This window comes from Ixodes scapularis, unplaced genomic scaffold (genome assembly GCF_016920785.2).
Source record: "Ixodes scapularis isolate PalLabHiFi unplaced genomic scaffold, ASM1692078v2 PGA_scaffold2__306_contigs__length_199485367, whole genome shotgun sequence".
Taxonomy (NCBI): Eukaryota; Metazoa; Arthropoda; class Arachnida; order Ixodida; family Ixodidae; genus Ixodes; species Ixodes scapularis.
In genome coordinates this window covers 3,060,710-3,083,033 of record NW_024609857.1, presented here as the reverse complement: position 1 = coordinate 3,083,033, position 22,324 = coordinate 3,060,710, and the positions used below count along the sequence as shown (strand labels likewise).

General features: G+C 48.3%; 2 protein-coding genes across 2 annotated transcripts; one reads left to right on the top strand and one right to left on the bottom strand.

Moving 5' to 3' along the window:
* The first annotated feature begins 6 nt into the window (after positions 1-6).
* Positions 7-19,552, top strand: LOC8033215 (ceramide kinase). Its single transcript, XM_040205710.3, has 10 exons — positions 7-107; positions 1,791-1,919; positions 2,455-2,518; positions 2,968-3,188; positions 5,203-5,355; positions 7,193-7,304; positions 11,412-11,503; positions 14,166-14,365; positions 16,805-16,947; positions 18,457-19,552. The coding sequence occupies exons 3-10, from the start codon at positions 2,496-2,498 to the stop codon at positions 18,548-18,550; spliced, it is 1,038 nt and encodes a 345-aa protein (XP_040061644.2). The 5' UTR covers positions 7-107; positions 1,791-1,919; positions 2,455-2,495; the 3' UTR covers positions 18,551-19,552.
* Positions 19,525-21,164, bottom strand: LOC8033214 (N6-adenosine-methyltransferase non-catalytic subunit). Its single transcript, XM_002403005.5, has one exon. The coding sequence runs from the start codon at positions 20,938-20,940 to the stop codon at positions 19,663-19,665; it is 1,278 nt and encodes a 425-aa protein (XP_002403049.1). The 5' UTR covers positions 20,941-21,164; the 3' UTR covers positions 19,525-19,662.
* Positions 21,165-22,324: the final 1,160 nt, after the last annotated feature.

The window sequence follows — 22,324 nt, the reverse complement described above, 5'->3', positions numbered from 1 at the left end:
CGTGCGCAAGCACTCGTGGACGCTGCAGACGCTGCTGCTGCGCGCCGCGCCGGGAGACCAGGCCCTCGTGCACCGCTGGGCCGACGCCCTCCAGGACGCGCTCAGAGGTGGGCGCCGCCGCAGTGCGCACCTCTTGCCCGGCAGAGAGCAATCCTTTGATCCGCCTGTTTCACCGACAACATGGCCGACAGAGCAGCTCGGCGCGAGTCACGTGCTACTCAGGGCTTCAAAAGGCGGCCCGCCCTATGGGAGAACACATGGAGATCGACGCAACACGGCTGACTAAAAAAAAATAAGACGCCGAGTTTACACTTTTCGAAATTTGTCTGTCGGGAAGTTGGTAAAGCACTAAACAGTTTATCAAAGTTTTAATATTGGATGCGTGTGACAAGTTTGAGAAGGCAATTTCCAAGGCAATGGCGTTTGAAGCAGACGATTGTTTTACGCAGCGGAGATGGACTTTATGAATTGGCCGGAGCGGGTCACGTGAACGGTGTGACGTTGCCGCGTCGTCTGCTGCATGATGCCGCTCAAACAGTTTTTTTAAAAAAATAATTAAGTTATTACATGGCACAAAACTTAGCGCAAATTATTGTAAACTGTTCCTTTATTATGTGGAAAACTATTGTCGTTCCTTACATCTCCAAAATAATCAAGAAACAGCGATTTTCTCATGCTCCCCATGCATATGTGACCAGAGTTGGAACCTCCGGCTGTTCGCCGCTAGTCGCCGAGAGATGGCATTCTAGATTGCGCTACTCTGCTCTGAAGGAGCTATATAGTGCTCTATCCCGGGATATCGGATGGGGCCGAGCTGGTGGAGCTGGTGACTCGGAGCCCCGGAGGAGGTGGCGCCACCCAGCGGAAAAGATGTGAAGGAGAAAAGTGGGGAGCTATCGCCTCTCTGATTGCGCTGCGAAAACTGACGCGACCTGGCGGCCAAAATGTGAAACAAAGAAACAGAGGAAAGGGGAATAAATACTTGCCGTTTTATTTGCGAAGGCTTTTCATGTGCACAGCTTATTTCCTCTGGGGGAAGGGAGGGGGGGGGGGGGGGGGGGGGGGGGGGTATTATGTTTTTTAACGCCTGACAGCTGCTGTTTTCTAGGACTGAAAGACTATTTTCATAACTCGGAAAGCTTGCTTGAAGTCCGACGACCAGTTTGCGCTTTCCACTTTTTCCTCGCTTCCTCCTCTCCCCCCTTCTACCCTGTCCACCATTGCCTGTTTCCTCCTCCCCCATGGTGAGGAGGGCCTTCTGCCTTGCAGAGGCTAGACTCTGGTCGTCGGCCTTTAAAGGGACACTGACACCCCCCCCCCCTCCTGCCCCAAAAGATTTTGTTTATGTTTTGCCAGGCGTCTTATTATGATGTCAGAAGACTACCCAATCAATATTTTGCTACAGCGTCACTTATATTTTTTAATAAAGTAAAAAGATAGCAACTGCTCGAATCTGAAACTGAAACTGGGGAAATCATGTGGCTGTGCAACTTTTTTTTTTTTTTTTCAGTCAACATATTTGCGGTTTTTAAAGCCACAAAAAATAGGTATCATATTTTTTGCCAACTTAGTATTGAGTGTGTGCTATCGATGACCCCCGACTTTGATTATCTTTGGTGGTTGTGTCTAAACCACAGAAAACGACACGTAACCACAAAGAAGAGAGTGAGTGCGATTCAAAGCAGCCAGTTCTCGCTCGTTTCCTCAGTATTACAAGCCCCTAAACGTTCCGCTTTGTCACTTGCCCCACCCTCCATTGTTGGAAATGCCCTGATGTGCCCCTCCCTCAGGAGAGTCCCGTCCCCGAAGGCTGCTGGTGCTGGTGAATCCCTTTGGGGGCCGCAAGCGAGCACCCCGCATCTATCAGCGCAAGGTGGCACCCATCTTCCAGCTGGCTGGCATTGCTGTGCAGCTTGTCAGTAAGTATCAATGGCATAGGTTAGCGCACAGCCTGCTGAAGGGGAAAGGTGCTAGCAAAAGTGTCAGTATGAATGTTCCGGAAATCCCAGAGGGACGAAGCAAAATCACAAGAAAACTCCTCAGTCACTTTTTCTATTTTGCTGGAGTGAGTTATAAATTTGATAGATAATTTCCTAAGCACATATATGGTGGAATTTGGTTGGAAGTCAAGCTATTTTCATCCTTTCATAGCATAAGCATTGCCTGGGTTATTGTCTGGGTTATAGCATGCTGCTTTATATCTGCAAACTTCTAACATCCGTTGCAATTAACATTATCTTTTCATGTAGTCCTACAGCAGCTACTGCCCAGAAAGCTTGTTTGATAAAGCCCCGCTAATTAGTAGCATGAATTGTTTCTGAGAAAATGGAAAACAGTATTTTCTGTGTATAGCATTGCAGCTTTATTTAAACGGGGGCTCAGTGTCTCGTTTCTTTGGTCAGTATAAAGTTCCAAGAAAGAGTAACCCGACTAACCTTTGTTCTGCCCCTGCAGCCACCCGGTATTCCGGCCACGCCAAGCAGTGCATCCTCGAGATGGACCTGGACAGCCTGGATGGGTACGGACACTTTTAGCTTAGTGCCTCCGGAGCATGCGTGGTGCCCGCCTCTGGTGCAGGTTTTCGAAGCTTTCAGTGTGTTAAGCAACCGTTGCGGTTGTTCCGGGAACTGCTCAGCTGAACTGTGGCAGTGCAGTGGCGCCAGTGTTGTTACATGCCGTAATGTGGTCTATGCTCAAGGACTGCAGTTTTGAAGTCTCTGGCACCCCCAGTACCGATAATTCCCTTCAGTATTGCAGCGGGGGGTACCAGTATGCTGCTAAGGGACGTGAGGACAAAAGGTACACATTGAATTGACCTGCCAGATACCGAAGTGCACACGCACAAATAGCGGTAAGATTGTGCTTCGGCCTACAGGGTTGCATGCGATTCCAATTGAAACGACCTCGTAGCGAGACGGAACATTATGCGGGGGTCCGTCAATGTGGTTGTCCGCTTGCCCGATGCAGGGTGGTCTGCGTGGGCGGCGACGGCATGGTCAACGAGGTGGTGAATGGGGTGCTGCTGCGTAGTCAGCGGGACGCCGGGGTGGAGGCGAACGACGCGGGGGCGTGCCTGCGGCCGGCCGCCCTCAAGGTCGGGGTGATCCCTGCGGGCTCAACGGACGCCCTCGTCTGCACCACCACGGGAGAGGACAGCCCCACCACCTCGGCGCTGCTCATCGTCATGGGTACGTGCACCCCGGGGAGTGAATGTGAGCGCAGTTTCAAAGCGGCCATGGGAGAGCAGACAGTATAATAACCACAATGACCAGTCCCGCCTGCGCATGTGTGGGAGATCCGGGAGACGCGCGGCGGCGCATGCATCTCATCACCAGCGCATGCGCAGTGACCCACACCTCCTGTCATTGTGTTCGTAGCATCCCCTACAAGAGCGATGTTTGTTTCTCCTCCAGTACCTGTGATACTTTGCTCCGCAAGCGGAGCATATACAATTACTCTACCAGGGAGGGCCCACGGGCAGCCCCTGAACCCTTTGGGGCTGTTAGCCACCTGGCTAGCGCTCTTTCGAGAGCAAGGAAATTCGGAAATAGGTCGACCCATTTGGAAACAGATACCGCACATCTTCTTTTCCTCGGAGCTTGCAAAGGGCAAATCATTGGACGCTACTGCAGGAGACTGGCAAATGACGAGATAAATGGCCTATACCTTTTTACTTTTAATGCAAAAGCATTAAGCACCCCATGGAGCGAGCCGACGTCATCAGCTTAAAGCACGAAAACGGCACCTAGTTTCCCTGATCCTGAAGGTTCCATTGGCTGGAGCGCGACTAGGCTCCATTGGCTGCTGCACACGTCAGTATCAACGATTGCCACCAGATGGCGCTGCGTGCCCGTGCCGCCAGCACGCCGATAAAACTAACCACCGCAGCCCCATGCCACTACCGGCCCCGCGCCAGTTAAAACGGACACGTTGGCACGCGCTCGGAGGCTTCTGCTCATCTCGCCGTCGACCAACATGCCGTCGCCTCCATCATCCATATCAGTGGACAATCATGCTTTTGCATTCACAACTCGTAAAAAGTGCTTAGGTGTCTTCCGACTGTTTTTTTCTTACTTTATAGGTCGAGGAACGAGAGACAAATATACCGTATTTACTCGAGTAATAGCCGCACTGTTTATGAAGAAAACCTGAGGGTTCGCTTTTCTGGGGATTATGCAGCTTGCCAATCACCACGATCGGCAGCCTGATTCCAGCGGTTTACAAAACAGGGATAACGTCTTCGCGCGAAGATACCATCCGTGAAGATTGCATTTGTATGGAGAATCGTGTTCTCGATCTGGTTATTCACTATGTTATTTATGTGCAACGCAATGATTGGCTGTATATGTGCTCTGCGGGAAAGCAGACGCAAGGGCCTTGTTCATAAATAGTGCGGCTATTACTCGAGTAAACACGGTAATGTCTGAATTAAGCAATGTGACTGGTGTTGGGATGCTGCGTGCGACGTTTGCATGTTGAGGATCTCGATGGAAATCTCATTTCTGCTCCAGTGCCATGGGTGTCGCCTCGCTCTTTGTGCATTTCCTGTAAATTGCATTTATTTGCTGTTTCTGGGGCTCTGTAAGAAAGTATTTTTGCCCAAATTATATTTTAAAAAAGCAAATTTATTTTTGACTTTTTGTTGGCAATAGGTTGTCACCGCACCGATGCTAGTATGAAGAAAGGTAGGTCAAGAATGGCCCTAGTTCCAAAGTTCCAATCTAGCCGCTCAACGTTCCTGTATGAGAAAGTTGACGTTGCTTCGAGAATGTTGCACATTTTTTGACTTGCTATAATTTTAAGAGCTACGAAAACTGTAGCGTACTCTCCCGAGTGGCGAGTCTGCAGTAGTCTGGCTCTCATTAAGAAGCAAACGCCACCTTTAAAAGCACTCGCCGATGTTTCTCTCTGCGGCCGAGACCAGCCACACCCGTCGTGGAGGCTCAGCATCCATGCGCATCCACAGTCGGTGACAGGTTAAGAGTTCGGGGGAAGCTCCTCCCATCCCATTCCACTTGAGTAGAACGAATGCTGGAAAGGAGGCGACATATACTAAAGTGAAGAGAAGTGGGAGGAGCTTCCCCCGAAACCCGACTACAGCGAGACGTAGGAAGGTGCAGAGTGTACTCAGCAGGGTGTCGGGGCAGTCCGGTGGGACGGAGTGCCCAACATGCAAGGATTGACAACTGGCCCCCGGTGCAGGTGCCGAGGTGGCGGTGGACGTGGCCAGCATCCACAGTGGGGACCGGCTGGTGCGCTACTCGGCCGGGTTCCTCTCGTACGGCTTCTTCGGCGACAACATCAAGGCCAGCGAGAAGTTCCGCTGGATGGGGCCTCTGCGCTACAGCTGGACAGGTGGGCATGCCCGCCCCCCCGTACCATGTGGGGTCTGAGCTGTTGCTTCGCACTAGAAGAGCTCCCTTTTTGCACACTCGATGGGTCAGCTTCTTTTTATCCGTAGCACTGGCTTTGTCAGACTTAAGCAAAAGGAAGCAAAAAAAACGCTGCAGTCGGGCAGCTCACGTAAAGGCCGACGACCAGCCTTGAGATTCTGCGAGGCAGAAGATCCTCCTTACCATGGGGAGGAGGAAACAGGTAAAGTAGACTGTGGAAGAGGGGAGAGGAGGAAGCGAGGGAAAAGTGGAAAGCACAAACTGGTCGTCGGTCTTTAAGCTGAAAAAAAAAAAAAAGGAGAAAAAACATCTCAAGTTTTGCGGTAGCGACATTACCTTTCTTGTGTGTTGGAGGTGTTGTGAGCTTCAAAGAGCTAATTCTCAGCCGCCTTTTTTTTTTGGATAGATGACAAATTTTACGCTGAAATTAGTCAACATGCATCTAGATGGAATATATTCTTTCCGATTTAATGACTGGCAAAGAATGAAGATATGTACATGTATTTTGTGATCCAGAGATGCAATTCAGTGATATCAGAAATCCACGATATGATTGAAGCAGAACTATGGGATTGTGCGAGCTCAATGACTCAATCGGCAAGAGCTCGTATAAGGAGTTGTCCTTTCTCTCCCTGTTGCCATTAGTTTTCCCAGTTTCATAGCCCCAAGTTTAATTTCACTAATGCCAATTCCTCGGTTTACTGAAAAGACCTATCCAGCACCCTAGCCATCTTGTCTGTCGCAAGAAACGAGCGAGGTTTCAAAATCATCTGTTAAAGGGCAACTCCGCTCGATTTTGGAAATTTTGAGATAGTGGGTGATATAAACGTGGAAAGAACTTCAAAACAACCCTAGACCGTTTCTTATAAAAACCAAAATATGTTTTGTGCAATCTTGTTTTTACCATAATCGCAAACCGAAACCGAAAGTTTGGCACAGCCGGGCAACATTGTACCTTCAATGTCATTTGCATACGCACCCACGTGGGATACAAGGGGTCACATGATCTACCTGCGGTAACCCAGAAATGACGCGGACGCACGGGGAGGGGCAAGGAGCGGGGAGGGAGGACAGGCGAAGCGGCGGCGGCAAAGAGGCATTGCGAGTGAGGACAATGCAGGCTATTTAGGCGGGAACCCAGGCGGCTAGACGGCGAAACATAGCGTGCGACATCCCGTACCAACCTTCCCTCTTCTGGTTTTGGTTGTTCTCGTTCGTTCTTTTTCGTATCTCTTTTGCCTCTTCTCTCACTCAGACGTGGCGCACCAATAGCGCCATCTGGTAAGCTCTCCCTGGAAAAAAAAATACCAAGAAAAAAATGGTGCATGCAACGGACGTCAGCCACAATGGAATTACAATCTTGGCTGTGCCACAAGTCGCCGAATAAATGAGCGGATTTTGGTGACTTCGGGCATCTTAGTCTTTGTTGGCCGGTTTAATGGCCATTTAGATGGTATTACATTCTGATGTTTGACGTGTGGTCTCTCTAGAATCTAGATGATACTAAAGAGAGCTGCGTTGTTTTCTCACAACCGAGAATGAAGCAGAGTTTAAATTAATTTTCGTGGCAGCTTCAGAGAGGGAACGCCTAGGACGGACAATCCACGGACCTCCACCCAAAGTGTTGCGCATCATGGAGATAGCGAGAGATTAAAAAGACAAGGTTCCACCGAATTTTTCTATCGTTGGAAGGATTATTTGGGCAACTTGATGCTGCCCAGTCTATGGAGCGTGTCGAGTTTGTTGTGGCGGCCAGCAGAGGGCATGGAGCGGCCCTGCAACGCCTCCCCTCTGTGCAGGCTGGCAGACGTTCCTGAAGCACCACACGTACGAGGGGGAAGTGCGGCTGCTCGTGGACGGTCAGGCCTCGTCTGCCCACAATGCCGCCGGCAACGAGCGCTGCCGAGTCGGGTGGGTCCCCTCTCGCCGTTGTACAGAGCGCGACACTGTTAGTGCGAACAAACGATCGCCAGTTTTCTGTGTTTTTTTCCTTAAAACCGGTCATCAAAGATATTATTGTTATAGGAAGAGTTCATCTAGGTCTCAAATAGAAGGGGTAAAACTGTGTTCCCACTAATACTCGTTCCTAATAAAATGCGAAAAGGCGCCGATGTTGTGTTTGCTCTAACAGTATCGCGATGTGTACATGCAGCCTTTTTGCGAGCATGCTTTGAAGGGATTTTTCTCTGATCTCAGAAATAATTTCTTTGTCACTACAATTTTGCCCACGGTATCATTGGATCAGAAGCCTGATCTGGATAATCTTTTTTAGCTTTGATACCTCATAAATCGGAGTGCAACGAGACCAAGATACGTAAGACCCGAGTACTATAAGAAGAACATATGAAACTATAGTGCAATAACTTTTTAGGAGGATAAGAAAATGATAAGACTGGTTTTTTCACTTCATTAATTGTACACTTAAAAGACATACTTTTTTCTATAAATTTTATATGGACACAGTAAAAAAAATTTTTGAGAACTAAATAACTTCATATCGCTAAACTCGAGACTGAAAAAAAAAAAAAAAAATAAAAGTAAGCGGAGTACAGCGCACAATGTCTCCATTTTAGACATGTGGGGCTGTATGAACTTTTTTCTTATTTTTCTTTTAGTCTGGGGTTTATCACTGCAGATGCAGTTATCTTTCATTAATTCAAACTCCAGGAAGCCACAAATTTTGTTTGAATTATCAGAAATTCATCTAAATTTGTTGCAAAATAAAATTATGATTTGTTAAATGAATGGCTACACATACAAAGCAGATACTGTAAACGACTTAATTTTCGCGGACTCAAATTTTTGCGAATCGGGCCAAAGCTGAAACTTCTAAATTATTTGCGGGTTCCAATTTTCGCGAATTGAGTGTAGCTTCTGTAGCGTTCACATATTGCCCAAATTCTTCGCGGAACTATTTTTAGCAAATTGTAGGCGATTAGTGAAATTCACGAAAATTAGGTCCTCGCGAAAATTTATTCGCTTACGGTATTTGATGATTTCCTGTGCACAGGCCTCCTAATCATCAGCAGGTATGCCATACACGAAACTTTGATGAAATGTACGAGAAGTTTACTCATCCCTCAAGAATTTTGTCTATTGTGTAGTGTTTGATAGTACATGACACCTAAAAACAACATTAAGTTTGTTCCTCCAGCAAAAAAGTTGCTATTGTGGACTATTAGCCCCGTTGAGTGCACTTCTTACAGAGCACCGTTGCACTGCAGAGAAGCAACACCCAGGGAAGCAAGCTTGCTGGTGTTGCTTCTCCGCAGTGCAACGGTGCTCTGTAACAAGCATGATTAATGGGGCCGCAAGAACAAAAAGTATGCATTACACGAAAATGCCATTTGAATTAAGTGGTTTATAAATACATTGAAAACATCGTGGGACAACCCAGATTTTGAAATTTCTTTGAATTGTTCTGAAGTCTGAAATATCTGTGTTGGTCCGTGTTTCTTTTTTCATCCAAAATCCATTCTAGTAATTGCCTTCTGTGCACTACGAGCTTTGTCTACAGGGCTGTGGAACAGAATCTAAGCATGCGGTTCTTCTTAAGAATATCAGAGCATGCGTTCACTGACCGATGACTCACCATTTTTCGCCTAGGTGCGTTGGAGATGTGTATAGATAGAAAGAACAAATCTCGGCAAAGCATACAGGGCTGTAGTAGTTGTGTCATCAAAGTTGAATGAGAAATGACAAAACATCCTTATATTTATTTATTTATAAATACTGCACACTCATGTTTGTGTCCAAGCAGAAGTGAGCATCACAAATATAAACATGATAGCAAGAACTAACAACAAAGTGAACTTAAAGGAAAACATCAACAACAAAAATATTAAACAAAGCCCAGCGTGTCCTCCTAAATGAAAGAGTGAAACAACCTACACATTGTAAGTCGGACGTGGCTATTGTTTGGATGCGGCCATCGAAATTACTAGCTGCAGAAAAAAAAACTGAAACCCCTCAAAAATATTTTTTTAAATCTTTTTGCCAGGCAACTTAATATGGTGTCAGAATGCTACCCGAACAGTATTTTGCAACAGCGTCACATGTACAGTGGACTCGCGGTAATTCATACTTTGATATTTTGTAGTTTCGGTCAATTCGAAGAAATCTGAAAAATTTAATTGTTTCGCCATGTTGTTAATGCATTTATAAGCCGCTCAATGCAAACAGCGTTTTCGCATCATTCATACTATTTGTTCATTGTGGCGGGTTAGCCCCGTTGAGTGCGCTTCTCAGCGAGCACCTATGTAGTGCGGGAAAGCAGTACCCACGAAGCTCGCGTTCATTGCTTTCTTTAAGCATGCGGGTGCTCAATGAGAAGCGCACTCGGTGGGACTAACCCACCGCGATTATGCAAGCAGAACCATCCTGACATTCTGCTTTCATTATTCTTTCTTTTTTTGTTTTACAGTGGAGCTGTTGAGGGCTAGGTTCCCCAGGATCGTGTCCGTGTGTGTCGACACAAACCTACCTGGACAGCTACCGCCATCTATAAGCGATGGCGGAAAGCACACAACCAGTATGGTTTCCGCCGTCGCTCGTAGATGGCGGCAGCCTTTCCAGCTATAAAAGAAGAATGGATAGTTGGGCGCGTTGGTGGGAATTTATTGTAGGAAACAGCGTGAGAAACAGACGACAACAAAGAAGAAGCACTCAGTGTATCGAGTACAGCTCCGCTGGTCTTCCTTCCCTCTTCACGAGAGTGGAAAGGCTGAACAATTTTTTTTTAGGGGTTTAATTTCCAGATTAAAGAAAGACAGTTTGCATATAGCAATCAGATTTATAAATTCCCTCTATTAGGATAGCTGGGCATCTCTTTAGGCCTAATTTTATGTCAAATCTGTCATTTACACGCCACCTCAATGTAGGCATCAAACTTTCTGAGGCCACGCTTCATAGATATAGTTGTATTAAAACTAACTGAACTTAGAAGTGGGCAAGTGGAAAGTTGGGAGCAACATCGTTTGAGCTCGGCACAGCAGTAGTAAAAGGCTCGAAGAAACTATTCAATTTTCAATTGGAAAATATTTTTCCAAAACCACTATTTGCTTTGAACTTAACTAAAATGTGTGTGTGCCTGCTATAAATAGGCCTGTGTAGTGGAAAGTAGAATAATATGCTTGGTATGTGTAACTATTCCTATAGAAAATCGCTACTTTGCCTCGCATCATATTTAGATTAATTTCTGATAATTCAAAATTTTGATATTTCGAACTAAAGTTTGTAGCTTCCCAGAGATTGAATGAATGAGAGTTGACTGTATTTTTCATAAAGAAGAAAAAACAAAACAAAAAAAAAAAACGCAACTGCTCAAAAGCGAAATCGAAACTGGACTGGGAAGGAAGAAGAAATGTAGGGGGGGAGAGAGTTGCCGGAAGTCTTGTGGCTACACCCAACCACATTTTCTTTTCTTTCCATTCCTTCATTTTTCTGGCTGTGCAAAGCAAACAAAAATTGTGCACGTCGCACTTCGCACAAAAAACGCAAAAGTAAATCACTTTTACTCGATGTTTCCGCATTTCTCAAGCTCTTACCAATTCGCGTTCGTAAGACGAGCTATGTTTTCAGCCAGGTGAAGGGGCGACTACTCGGTGACGTCTTTGTGCGAGCTGGTCTGGCGTGTCGTACGGAATAAATCCTAATTGTTTTGATCGACAAAAAATTTCTTTTTTCAAAGCCATACAGATTTGCCAGTACTGCAAACAACAGTTCTGAAGTAGAGGTCCCATGCCCGTCGTCATCGCTTAGTCCGCTTTGTTCAGCCGTCCAGCCTGCGACTTCCATGATACGACGCCATGTTGAAAATTGTGCAGAGAATGCACAGAGTGCTTCCGTTTCTTTGTGCAACATTTTTTTTTTTTTTTAATTTTGAGGCCACTACACAGATGGCAGCAGCCGAGGCAGGACTCCTATGTACTTGTGTGTGGGTGACGATTCTTCTCGTTACTGTGGCGATTGTGCACCACCTGCTCAACCGAGTAAAAAAAATGTCTCTTTCACACCCAGGTGTGAAGTGTGTCGTGATGCAGTGGGCGTTGACCGCCAGCGCCCGTGTGACCCGAAAGACGGCAGTTCCCAAAAAGATGGCGGCGAACCTTGTGAGTATGCCTGATTGGTCGATTGCTTTGGTCTCGATAGCACAAAGAGTATCAAGCCTAAGAGTGCCAAAAACAACACATATGGTCATCAATTTTTGGAAAATTTACATCATGCACTGTACTCTACCCCCAAGTATGACTACTACAGTAAAACCTCGTTAATTAGACCCCCGCTAATTCGGAAATTCGGATAATTTGAACTGCCGATCCAGTCCCGTCAAACGCATGCATTAGTCAATGGCAGCAAACGCTCATTAATTGGGAGAGTATGCGGTGCACTATGGTTAATTCGGACGCATTCGGCAGGTGGCGCTAGCTACCGTCCGTTCCAAAGGGTATGACCGCTATCCATCCGAGGTGCACAAGTGGTTTTTCCGCTTTTCCCATTGTCCTTCGCTCTTCCGGTTCTCCGTGTTTCGCATCAGTTTTGCTCTGTATTGCCGTGCTTCAGCGCGTTACTCTTCTGGGAAGCGGCAGAAGCATAGCTGCAACGAAAAAAGGGTAGCACAAGTGACCGATGACCGGAATGGCAAAATCGCGACACGTGGTGCTATTGTTCCCGAGCGTGCCGATAGCAAGAGTGACAGTCACATTTTATGCCTCAAGACGGGGATCCTAAAGCCCGCCATTTTAACTGCTATCTTATCCCTCAATTTTTCGCCGGCCACCCCCGCGTTAAAAAATGCAACGTGACTGGCACTCTCGCTATCGGCGCACCCGGGAAAAATAGCGCCGGGTGTCGCGATTTCGCCGCTCCGATTATTGGTTAGCTTTGCTACTCGTTTTCCGTTGCAGCTGTACTAGGCTAAGAATTTAGCGACAAAAGTGGAAATACTGAGGGCCTTGAAGGACGGCGTCTCTCGACAAGTGATGGAAAGTTGCAACGTCAAGAGAAGCAGTTTGGCCACGTACGTGAAAATCGAGGCCAATATCCTACGGGCTTTCGAGAGCGAGAAGTTCAACGTGAAAAGAAAGCGGCCTTGGAAGGTGGTGCACCTGAAACTAGAAGAGGCCTTGCTGTGCTATATTGTCAGCGCACGGGATGCGTGCGCTGACAGTGCGAGTGCGGTGGAGCACTCGACCGCGCTAAGGAAAGTTGCCGTCTCCGTCCAAGTGTCGTCCAGAAAGCAGGCGGTAATAACAGATTTCTTCTCAAAATAAAGCTATGTCACAGGTAAACGTTCTCGCACAGTTTTCTTTGTCCTTTCGATATTTCGACTTTCGGATAATTCGGACATTTTTGCCGGTCCCATGAGATCCGAATTAACGAGGTTTTACTGTAAATACTTAATCGAAATAATAATTTTCTTTTGAGAAAACGGAGTCTGAGCTTTACACGTACACCTCCAAATCGCTGGCTGCCGCACTACTGGCAACAACGAGCAGGGGTGCTCGCGACGTCAAATGCTGTATCTGAGAGCAGACGATGCTCCCTTCTTTCTGACATGCCAGTGAGCGTCTGTGGTTTGGCAGATTGTTTTTTTTTTGTGCTTTAGGCTATTTGCGGCATGCAACGGAGGGTGTGGAGAATTTGTGATGCGCTGTGGAATTCTATAGCACCACAAAGTGACATTTTGTCGGTTTCCAACCGAGATATCTCTGCGACAGAAGTAGGCCTGCACAGTCCGACGCAAACGCTTGCTCCTAACGTTTGCGTCATGCTAGAAAACAGTTTGCACCGTGCTAGCAAACAAAACCTTCCGTACCATTTTATTGCTGAAGCGGCATCCGAGTCCATGTCGGCGAATTGCGAATGCAGCCGCCATGGGCGGCGCAGTCGGAGGCGATGCTGGCAGATCAGATAAGACTGGTGAATCGTCCGAAATCTTGCGCTGAAAATTTTATTACATTTGCTGGTCATTGCTTGAACCAGACGAGTTTGACGAATCATAGTCCATTATTTCCCACGGATGATAGCGATGGCCTTTTGACTGCTTCTGATGCCGTGTGAAAGAGGCTCAACTTGACCACGTGCTGATGCTCATGCAACATCTGATGTCGCAAAATGGCGAACCAGTAAAGTTGCGGGTTCGTTTCGGTTTTATCATATATATACAATTAAAGATGATTTTATAAGTTTTGGAGAACTTTACCCTTTGCTATAGGCTCAATTTCTCGCACTCTTTAAGAAAATATGTTTAGTTGAAAACATTCAAATTGAGGCCGGCTTTAAGAGCTCTTACGGCGAGAGAACAGATGGCGCCGTAACTGTGGAACACTTTTAGTTTCCGTATATTTCCCATTTTTTTCACGCATAAATTTTTTTTGTTGGCTCAAAAAACTTTTCACAATGTTATGAACAAACATTTCTCATAGATGGCACATACATTTGATCTCTCAAATAGTGCAAGGACTTCACTCTAGTGGGTTCCAGGGTCACTTCATAGATGGCACCAGCATGCCAGCGTGTTCTCTCATAAGGGATCGCGAGAGCTCGGTCCTAAGCAAAAGCACGTATGGGCCTTCAGGAATGGGCACCGACATCCTGAGCGTCTCGTTCACTGGGCTCCTTTTACACACCTCTGCGATTGGCCTCGTTCGGGGAAGCATTGTTCGTAAGGAGGTAGACTTATCTGGGGGGGCATACGGTGCGTCTGCCCGCTTTTCCGCGTCCTCGCACTGTTGCCTTGCGAGGTTCACAGCGGTGGCCCGTCCCTCGCAGACTGGGTGGCGGTGCGGGGCCAGTTCCTGTCGCTGAGCTGCGCCCTGATGGCCAACCGGTGCGCACGCAGTAGCGCGGGTGTGGCGCCCACGGCACACCTGGGCAACGGCCTCATGGACGTGGTGCTGGTGTCGCGCTGCTCGCGCCGTAACTTCCTGCGGTTCCTGCTGGCGCTGGCAAACTCAGAGACGCGAAGCCCGGTGAGACGCTCCCCTTTCGTCATCCAGCCGTCTCGTCCATTGCTGGGACCCAATCAAGGCATAGCAACCGTCCTAAATCGTATCTCAGTCAGTTTTTTCTACCTACAGTATCGCTGCACTGCAATGGCCTTCCCAAACCCATCGTCGGCACAGCTGGGTACACCGATTTTGGAAGCATCATTTCTAATCATGTTTTAACTTTCTCAGTTTTTGTCTTTTGATTTTCCTAATTAACCCATTCACTTCCAAAGCCGGCGATTTGCCGGCCGCCGCAGCAAAGGCCAAATTGCGCAAAACCGACGTTTCGTCGGCCTCCATTGCAACACTTTTCTTTTAAATGTGCCGATAAATGGCGACACCGTTACACCATTTGTATTTTGGTTAATACTTTCAACACCAAATGGTACTTCATATTCTATATTTTTATGCTCCTCTAAGAATGAAAATAAAAAAAATGACCGCATCTCCACGTGGTGAATGATGTTGATTGGGGCGAAGCTCTGGTGGTGCTCATGATACTGATTTTGTTCATAGGTAGTGCAGCTCCGGGTCCCCTTGGCATTTTTGACGCTTTGCAGCAGCTTCTCGCGCCCTGGTCTCCAAAGCAGCTTGCTGTCTGCGTAGGCGCTGAGCCGCAGCATGCCGAGCTTTTCGTTCGTTTTCATCCATGTCAGAAAGAGAATGTACTATGGTATGGAACGTGGTTATATACGCATTTGACCGCAGTGCCCTCTCATCTATAAACTTTGAGCCAATGCATGCAAAGTTTAACGCGATTATATATGCATTTGACCGCAGCGCAGTCTCCTGTATAGACGTTGAGCGGCTACATGCAACGTTTCATCCATGACAGAAACCCCAGCTCTTGAGTTACTACCACATCTCAGAGCCCTCTACTCGTCCCGCAGTCGTGGCCGAGTGGTTAAGCCGATGGACTAGAAATCCATTGGGGTCTCCCCGCACAGGTTCGAATCCTGTCGATTCCGCAAACATTTTTTTTTTTTTTAAGAAGACAGATGGGATGGCAATCGATGTGAGCACGGGCGCCGAACGGACAAGACTAGACCCTAAGGAGGAGCTTCGCCCCTAAAAAGAAGTTTGGAGTTGTTTTTTTTGACAATTGGAACTTGGAGTCCTGGAAAAGTTAGAATCTCTCCACCGGTGAAATCAAAGGCAGATTTAGAGGGCAGGGGTCGGTATGACCGGACCCCTTTCTTGAATTCCACACGTGTAAAAAAGTTTGGGGCGAGGAAAAAGGGGGGGGGGAATGAGTCGTCGGATTCGTTCCCTAGCCGCTCACACCGTTGTTGCGCCCCCTTGCAGCTCTCGATTTAACATGATCCCCTGGGTGGTGTGGCGGGGGGGAGTTTCTCAAACATCCAATATGCTGACCCCCCCCCCCCCCCCCCCCCACCCCACCCTTCTGGAAACACCTGTGTCTGCCCCTAGGCGTAATCATAGGTCTTGTGCATGACAGTGACGAAGATGATGACTGACGATTCAGTGTTCATCATGAACATCAGTAGCAGTGACAACGACGGCATGAGGAACGCAAGGTGACCGAAACTGCAACCGATTCCTTGTTGCCGCCTTCACCGCCAGTTTCAAAGGCTCCATGGCAGTTTGTTTCTTTCCCAGTACATGTGAAATGATGCAAGAAGATCTGAGCGGTGGATATAGCTTTCTACAACAACAACATACACTGAAAAAAAAAAAAAAAAAAAAAAAAACAATTGGCAGGACGACAAGTTAATTACAAGGACTAGAAATTCAAACTTGTCGAGTGGATCAACCAATGGGCGGTCCTTCCTGGACATGGACTAGTCATAATTACGACCGTGGGTGCACTGTGCATGGTTCGAGAGGATCGTGAATGATATCCTTTCCTTCTGAAAAGTCCTGACAATAGCATGAAGCAGAATTCGTCGAGGTAATGCCACATCAGCAAAGTTCAAGGTATAAGGAGCAAGCACCATTGGAGTGTGAGGAATCTTCAAGCGATATTCTCATGCTTCTGTAGTTTTAAGTAGTCTTTTATCTGCAAAGCGCTTTAGATACATTGCATTCGTGCAAAAATCCTTCACTCACGTAAACTTCAAAAGTTGAAGTTCTTTTGTTTTTTTTGGGCTTTAAGGGCGGTTTTAGTGCGATAGAGATGGGGTGCAAATAACTGCGCAGTCGAGGGCGACGACACGGCAAAAGCGAAAGGGTTAATAGTTTTTATTTTTATTATTAACCCGAAAAGGTTAATAATAAAATGCGACACTCTTATAAGCCACTCCGATCCGTGATGCCGAAGGAATAGACAATTAAACGAACGGCCAAAGTTCGAGGATCCACAGAACTGTGAACATTACCGGGGAACAAACTGGTTGTGGCGCAGCAATCACTGCCTCGTAGGCATGCTCAACGCTGACACTGGCATCCTTTCCCCGACAGTTCAAGTTCCCATTTGTGCACTGCTTCCGCACCACCTGCCTGGAGTTTGTGCCCAAGGTGGAGGCGGAGGAAGGGGCGGTCAAGCGCACGGGCACCTGGCAGTGCGACGGCGAGCTGCTGGCAGAATCCTCCCTCCTGGTCAGGTGGGGCTCCCTTTGGCAAAGCACGCAAACCCTCTCTCTCGACAGACAGCGTCCGCACTTCAACCTCCCAACATTGGTGCAAGGTCGTAGAATGTCTTTTTGTTGCTTCCGCAAGCAGGTCGTGAGAACACACCGTACAGGATGGTGTCGCAGTAAATACAGTCGTAACGTGGCCCATCCGTTTTGATTGTTTGCCGCAAAGGACTGGGAGGGTTGGGTGTAAACCCATAAAGCTCTCACTTTGACCCCTCAGTTCTAAATTGGCATACGAGATTTGGCCAATATTAACATTATTAATGGTATCTTCTGAGGTAAAGTTACCTAGAAGCTACCCTGTGTAGCTCCACCTAAAAACAAAAACTGGTACCCCCTTCCGACGACTGCTTTAAGGGGGACACTACCCAAAAAACTTAATATTTGAACCACTTGCCTGATTTAAATGACATTTACAGGGCTTGTTTCTGTTGATGTTGAGAACATTTGTGCCAAATTTTGTTAACCTGGGTGAAGCACAAAACAAATTGCAAATGTTCAAAGATGAAAGTGGGTGTGTCTGCATAGGAAAACTATTGTTTTGAAATTGTTTATAAATTTGTCGTTTTCATGTGTTATATTGCTTTAGGACAGTTCAGAGAAGATAACTATGGAACTATATTTTTATATTATACCATCTTTTATAACAAAAAAAAACAAAAAAACACTACTGTTTTTTGGATTTCCATCCTTTGTCCAAAATTTTAGTTTTTGAGCATGAACATTGACAAAAATAAAAAATACAAGCTCATAGTTATCTTCCTCTTCAAATCTCACCCCAGAAAAACAAGCTACATAACAACAAAACAATTGTTTTCCTAAAGTGAAATTTATGCCAAAAAGTGGAACGGAGAAAGATGCAAAGTGCTCCAACCTCTTTCTTTAGCTTCGGTGGACCGAAAATAATTTATAAAGAATTCAGTGTAAACTAATGAAACTTCCTGGGTATACTCTCTAGATGTTGGTGGATGTAAATATAACATGTTTCAAAAACAACTTTTTTTGCAGAAATAGATTTTTTTTGGGTAGTGCCCCCCCTTAACGGTGTAAAGGTTGCACCGTACAGAGTGCAGCTAGTGCCAAAATCCCCCCTACTGCGGCCCTCGTAGCATTGAGGCAGACTGCGTGCAAGTGCTTTAAAAACTGCCTTCCAAACTCGACAAAGCTACTGTTAGTGGGATGCAATTACTGTTTAAATTGTGCTTCAAACGAAAGCTGTATCAGTGCGGCTTAACACCATCTTCGCGACACATTACGAAGATGCTTCGAAAAAAGTTCCCTCGGGCCACGCGATTCTCTCGGCAGCAGCTTAAACCCTGTTAAATATTTACGAGACGCGCAACGAGGCATTGCAAATGGGGAGGCAGTACAGTCCATTACTGTATCGGCAACGAAGCAGCGTGTCGACAAACTTGGGGAGATCAGATGGCATGGACCGGCGTTGAAGTGGGTGTCTGTTGCGTTCCTCCGTTGCAGGTCTCACTGCCAGCTGCTCAAGCTGTTTGCATACGGCATTGAGGAGCGCGAGGAGCACCGGGTGCCCCCTGCCTGCTTCTGCTCCAGCCAGTAGCCCCTGGAGAGGACGACTGCCAAGCGGGCTCGGCCACGGCCAAGTTGCGGCCGTCCGTCTGGCGTTGCCGCCGGGGCCGTGGAAACTTGGCTCGGGACCGGGACCAGTCGACGCACGGCGTAAACAGTGCAATAGTAAACCCCACCCCGGTCAATTGGCGGTCCGAGCATCGTGGCAGCCACCTGCCTAGCTCGCTAAAAGGAACAAAAACGTCCCACTAGGTGGTTTAGTCCCTTTTGACAGCGACAGGTCGACCAATTGGCCCGCGAGGCACTGACTCTGCTGTGCAGTACATTGTTATCTTCGAAGGCAGCAGAGCTGTTGAGCATCCCACCTGTGGCTGGGCTTATTTCTCCGAGCCATTCCACCGTCTGTCTGTTTGTTGGCACGTGGCCCCGACAAGACTGGAGAACGCTCACTAGAGAGGCTCAAAACTTGCGGTTTTCGCTGCGGCTCATTGTTTTTTTCGTGTCTGTGACCAAGGTGCATTTCTCCGTTGTTACCTCATTGTGTTGTTATTACGAGTAACCGTCAAATGCTGCGAGTGAAAAAAAATAAAAAAGATGGTGTGTAGGAAGGGGGGGGGGGGGGGGACGGGTATGTTAAAAAGAGGAGCGTGGTTACTGGTGACTCCACACAATTCGACTCCAAGTTGTCCCTGTAGTCTGTGATACCCTTGCAAGGAGCAAAGGGAGAATGTGATAATCCTTTTTGGAGCTCGACTTGCGAGAGACTGGGTGTCGAGACATTGGTGGACACGCTCATAAGTCTGAACGCTTTGTATTGGGGTTACGTTCGTTAGTGTTGTTATTTTGCCTTGCATACTATATTGTTACCTCTCATTTTGTATACACGTATATATATATAATAAAAAGTCTGCTGTTACTTCACTTTTTGGGAAAGAGGCTGTGGTGTGTGTGCCACCTCGCTCTAAAAGTGTCGAGGAAGTGGCAGACAGACTGTCGGATGTACATAAAAGGAATAAAATCTATTCCAACCCAACAAGGACGAGTCAAGTACTGCCACAGTTCAGAGCAGCGTCTCTGTCAGATCGGGTGGGTCCTCGAGGTGTTGTGGGGGAAAGCACCCCCCCTTGCAATGGGCGGGTCCACTCAGCGGCCCCTGGCGGCGCCCCGGCCCCTGCGGTTGGCCCCCCTGGCACCTCCCGGGGTGGCGCTCTTGCCCCCCTTGGGCGGCGGGGACTTTGGGCGCAGGGCCTCGATGCGCTCGGTGCAGCCGGTCAGGTAATCGTTGGTGCCCTTGTTGAAGTGGGCGTTGTAGGCGTCGCTGCAGAAGTTGCTGTTGGTCAGCTCGGGCCCGATGGTGAGCCAGCCCGGCCGGATGGACACGTCGCGGCCGAACACGTGCAGACGTCTGCGGCCGAGGCAGAAGTGCTCAACGATGTGCATGATCTCCTCGGGCTTCTCGGTGCCACCAAACTGCGGCTCCTCGGAGATGATGAGGTCGATGTCCACGTTGGCGTGGATAAAGTCCCCGTCGGTGCTGCGGCGCACGGTGCCCTTGATGCCCATCAGGCAGTGCTCCTTGGTGCGCTGGAACACGGCGCGCGGCTCGAGGTTCTTGAGGTGCACGGGGTTCTTGGCGTTGGTCTTGATCCAGCAGATGTCCTCGCAGCGGCGGAAGCCCCACTTGCGCAGGCACTGGCGGCCCAGGTCCAAGCCGTCCGACGAGCCGCACCAGAGGAAGAGGAAGGAGCGCGACGCGGCCACCTCCTCGATCTCCAGCCGCATGATCTCCTCCCAGCTCCAGAACTTGGTGTGGGCCAGGCCGCACGTGCGCTGGTACTCCTCCAGCGGCGGCTCGACCAGGATCACGTCGAACTTGCTCTTGACGGTGCGGAAGTCGAACGTCTCCAGGTCGCACTTGAGGTACATGGGCGGCGCCGCCGTCTCCCGGATCAGCTCGTCCTTGAGCCGGATGAGCTCCTTGAGCTTGGGGTACTCTTCGAAGCGGTCGGCCAAGCCCACGTCGCGGATGAAGTTCTGCGGCCGCTGCCCGGTGTCCACGAAGTGCTGGCAGTAGTCGTTGTGCGGGTTGGCGCTCTGCGTGCCCTTCAGGAAGGTGCTCGAGTCCCGGTATGTGTACACCTCTTCGCCGCTCTGGGCACCATCCGGAGAGCGCAGCGGCGACCGCGCCGCGTCGGGCTCCAGCCGCGGCAGCTTGCACTCCGCCGAAGGGTCGTCGCCGCCCTCGTTGGCGTCTGGGCCCACCTTGGAAGCTTCGTCCTGCGCACACGGCGGTCGCTCATTTCCCAGGATCTGACTCAGGTTGCTGGCGGTTCCGGCGCCGAGTTGCTGGGCGAGCAGCGCCCGCCTCTTCTGCGAGCGCTCCTTGAGCGACTGCCGAACGGAGAGCTCGCCGCTATTCATGCCGAAGCGATGCGCTAGAGTGGTCAAAGAACGCTCCTTCCGTCCTTCGAAACGATAGCGACGGCCTTAGACAAGGACACGAGGAATTTAACGTGGGTTCATGGGGTTCGTGGCACTGGAGTACGAGGTATTACGTTCCATCACAGAAAACAAAGCGCGAAGCAGGCGGGGAGCACGGCAGACACCGGCTCGGGGGAACACAACACAGAGCGCGCTTTTAAGGTTCGTACAAAACGCCAGTGCCAGGACACTCCCATAGACCCAATGGAGTCGATTTCTGGGAAAACTGGGCGCTCAGCAGCGCTTCCGTGGTCGGAGGCGCTCATTACTGCAACGAATCGAAGCCTCATTGCTCTATTAATAGATTGCGAAACTAAAATAAGCAACGATAATTATGTTCATAAATTGAAGCGCTAATGTTTTATTAATTACTTTTGACGCCGTCGAGCTAGCTGGAGCGGCTTCCTAGCCGTTTGCGAAGACGAAGCCGCTCAAAATCCAACATGGCGCAGCCCTTCCGCCGTGCCCTGCCGCTGCTCCCTACCGTGGTACCGCCGGTACCGCGGTAGGTTTTGTTTGGAAATTTACGGTCCGCGCGTGCCATACCACGTGTTATGGCAAAGAATTGTAAGTTATGCTTGCCTACCTTGTGTCCAGCAGTTGACAGTCCGTTACTTGTCGTCCGCGTCTTCCAGGGAATCGAAACAAATGCAGCATTTTTCGCACTCGTTGACGCATTTATTCAGTCATTTTCATGACAAGGAAAAACAATTTACAATGTCACTTTATACAAGCGTTGCTATGCGGAAAAAATTAATAATGAGCGCAGTATCTACGTTAGCAAGCGGTGCCAAGTGAAGATACAATGTGCGACACTGTTAGCGCGAACATGACATAGCTTTTTCACTTTGAAAGGCTATCGGCGCCCACCAACTATTACTGCCTTAGGTCTCGCTAACGTGTCTCGCTAACGTGGTCGATCGTTTCGGTCACGCCGCTATAAATGTCATATTTTCGGGGACTGATATGTGTCCCCATACAATTCGAACTCGTCACGTTAAATAAAGAAACACGAAGTATGTACTATGGACAGCTAGCTTGGGAGCGAAACGGATAAATACATGTTTTTTTTTTTTTTTTTTTTTTTATTTTGGCCTCTGTAACGACAAACGCAAAAAAAAAAAAAAAAATGGCGGGAAATATATTAGTGTGGCAAAAAAGAATGAGGAGGGTAGAAAGTCGGGCGAGTTGGTGATTCATAATGATTAAAAAGCGCGACAGGTCAACGGACGCAGAAGGAGACACAGCACTGTGTCTGTGTCTCCTTCTGTGTTCGTTGTCCTGTCGCGCTTTTTAGTAAAGCTCTTCGGTTACGGAATTTACC